This window comes from Chiloscyllium plagiosum, unplaced genomic scaffold, assembly GCF_004010195.1.
Source record: "Chiloscyllium plagiosum isolate BGI_BamShark_2017 unplaced genomic scaffold, ASM401019v2 scaf_8659, whole genome shotgun sequence".
Classification (NCBI taxonomy): Eukaryota; Metazoa; Chordata; class Chondrichthyes; order Orectolobiformes; family Hemiscylliidae; genus Chiloscyllium; species Chiloscyllium plagiosum.
The window spans coordinates 35,325-38,378 of record NW_025214907.1 but is presented as its reverse complement, the minus strand read 5'-3'; the positions used below and the strand labels follow the sequence as shown (position 1 = coordinate 38,378).

Below are 3,054 nucleotides of genomic sequence, written 5' to 3'. Positions count from 1 at the left end.
TAAGGAGAATGCCAAAGCATTTTATTCTTATATAAGAAGCAAGTGGATAACTAGAGAAAGGATTGATCCACTAAAGGATAATGAAGGAAGGCTGTGTGTCAAACCTGAGAGAATGGGTGAGATTCTGAATGATTACTTTGTAGTCATTGTAGTCACTACATTGTAGTCGTAGTAATGTTCATTGAGGAGAGGAACATGATGACTCTTGAGATTAGAGATAGAAGTTTGATTAGTCTGGATCACGTTGACATAAGTAGGGAAGATGTGTTGGGTATGCTAGAGGTTATTAAGGTGGACAAATCCCCAGGATCAGATGGGATCTATCCCAGGTTGCTGAGGGAGGCAAGAGAGGAAATAGCTGGGGCCCTGACAGATATCTTTGTGGCATCCTTAAATACATGTGAGATGCCGGAGGACTGGAGGGTTGCTTATGTTGTCCCCTTGTACAAGAAGGGTAGTAGGGATATTCTGGGTAACTACAGACAAGTGAGCCTGACGTCGCTGGTGGGAAAGTTGCTGGAGAGGGTTCTGAGATATAGGATCTATTTATATTTAGAAAAGAACAGCAACATGGTTTTGTTCCGGGGGAGATTGTGCCTTACCAACTTAATAGAGTTCTTTGAGGAAGTGACCAAGTTGATAGATGAAGGAAGGGCTGTTGATGTCATATACATGGACTTTAGTAAGGCGTTTGATAAGGTTCCCCATGGTAGACTAATGGAGAAAGTGAAGTCACATGGTGTGCAGGGTGTTCTAGTTAGGTGGATAAAGAGGAGCAACAGGAGACAGAGCGTAGTAGTTGAAGGGAGTTTCTCGAAATGGAGAAAGGTGACCAGTGGTGTTCCACAGGGATCAGTGTTGGGGCCACTGTTTGTAATATACATAAATGATCTGGAAGAGGACACTGTTGGAATGATCAGCAAGTTTGCAGATGACACAAAGATTGGTGGAGTAGCAGAAAGCATAAGGGACTGTCAGAGAATACAGGAGAATATAGATAGACTGGAGAGTCGGGCAGAAACGTGGCAGATGGATTTCAATCCAGACAAACGTGAGGTGATGCATTTACGCAAGCCTAATTCGAGAGCGAATTATACAATGAATGGAAGAGCCTTGGGAAAAGTTGATGGGCGGAGAGATCTGGGAGGGCAGGTCCATTGTATCCTGAAGGTTGCTGCACAGGTGGACAGAGTGGTCAAGAAGGAATATAGTATGCTTGCCTTCATTGGACGGGGGTATTGAGTATAAGAGCTGGCAAGTCATGTTAAAGTTGTACAAGACATTGGTTCGGCCGCATTTAGAATACTGTGTACAGTTCTGGTCGCCACATTACCAAAAGGATATGGATGCTTTGGAGAGGGTGCAGAGAAGGTTTACGAGGATGTTGCCTGGTATGGAAGGTGTGAGCTATGAAGAGAGGTTGAGTAGGTTAGGTTTGTTTTCACGAGAAAAATGGATTGAAGTTTACAAAATCATGAAGGGTGCAGACAGGGGTGGATAGAGATAAGCTTTTTCCCAAGGTGAAGGATTCAATAACGAGAGGTCACGCTATCAAGGTGAGAGGTGGAAAGTGTAAGGGGGATTCACGCGGCAAGTACTTTACACAGAGGGTGGTGGGTGTCTGGAACGCGTTGCCAGAAGAGGTGGTAGAGGCAGGCACGGTAGATTGATTTAGGATGCGTCTGGACAGATGCACGAGTCGGTGGGGAGCAGAGGGATACAGATGCTTAGGAATTGGGCGACAGGTTTAGGCAGTAGATTTGGATCGGCTCAGGCTTGGAGGGCCGAAGGGCCTGTTCCTGGGCTGTTAAATTTTCTTTGCCTTGTTCGAGACGGACAACGGGAGACAACAAAGAGACGACAAGCGTCGGACAGAGGAGAGGCTGTTGAGAAACAGGGAGGGATTTGGACACGCGCATTGAGGAAACACGACGTCCGAAGCACTGAGCGATCCGGACGGGCAGCGTGGAGATCTCACCTTGTCAGTGGGCTCAATATCGATTTCAATCTCCTTCCCAGTGAGCGTCTGAAAAGAGGAAAAAAAAAACAATAAAGGGGAGACTGATGGCTTACAATGTTCCAGGATAGCTTCCCATCCACTGGAACCTTGGGAAAAAAAAAACAAAATTTCTATTCGCCTCACCCCTTGTCACAAGGTTGTGCAACATGACGAGTCTACAGTTCTTTTCGCAATCTCTTCCGAATTAAATGCTTTGCAGATACCGGAGTTGAACTGGGGTGTACAAGTTTTAAAATCACACAACACCAGGTTATTTGGAAGCACTAGCTTTTGGAGCGCTGCTCCTACATCTATGGGGTGAATTTGTTATTTCCAAGTACGTTCTATTTCGCTCAAAACATGCACATCCGGCAGGCAGTCACTCCACGTAATATTTTATAAATTCCACTATGGAACTAGAACCAGTCTGACTCAAAATTGGAATACAGACCGACTCTAGCCTCACACCTTTAATGCATTGTCTGAGCTGAAGTGTCACCTTTTTGTTATAAATCCTTAAGTTATCGTCTCGAGAACCTGACTTAAAAGTAGTTCTGGGATTTACAAAACGATCTGAAACCTACAACCCATGCCAAAAGATTAAAGACTGAACAACTATCCAGGTTTGTTCGATATATCATTCCAGTTGCATGACACTTTTGCAATAAATTCTGTCTCTTAGGGTCTTAGTCTCCACAACCACCGAAAGGAGCAGCATTCCGAAAGCTAGTGTTTCCGAATAAACCTGTTGGACTGTAACCTGGTGTTGTGTGACTTGGAGATGCCGGTCTTGGACTGGGGTGTACAAAGTTAAGAATCCCACCAGGTTACAGTCCAACAGGTTTAATTGGAAGCACACTAGCTTTTGGAGCGTGGCTCCTTCATCAGGTGGTTGTGGAGGGCTCAATACTCACACAGAATTTATAGCAAACATTTACAGGGTGATGTAACTGAAATTGTCTGTTAAGCCTTTCACCTGTAAGAATACAGTGATAGTTTCACTTCTTTCATGTGTAAATCACAAAACGTTTTCTTAAAAAGTTGCAAAAAAGTGG

General features: G+C 44.4%; 1 protein-coding gene across 1 annotated transcript in view; it reads right to left on the bottom strand.

The window, feature by feature from the left end:
- LOC122548071 (NEDD8-like) overlaps window positions 1-2,106 on the bottom strand; it is a gene marked incomplete at its 5' end in the record, with an annotated part of 8,943 nt that extends 6,837 nt beyond the window's left edge. The window contains one exon of the mRNA XM_043686640.1: window positions 1,979-2,106. Coding sequence (XP_043542575.1) covers window positions 1,979-2,106 — 128 coding nt within the window. The remainder of the gene's footprint in view (window positions 1-1,978) is intronic.
- Between the last annotated feature and the right edge of the window lie 948 nt (window positions 2,107-3,054).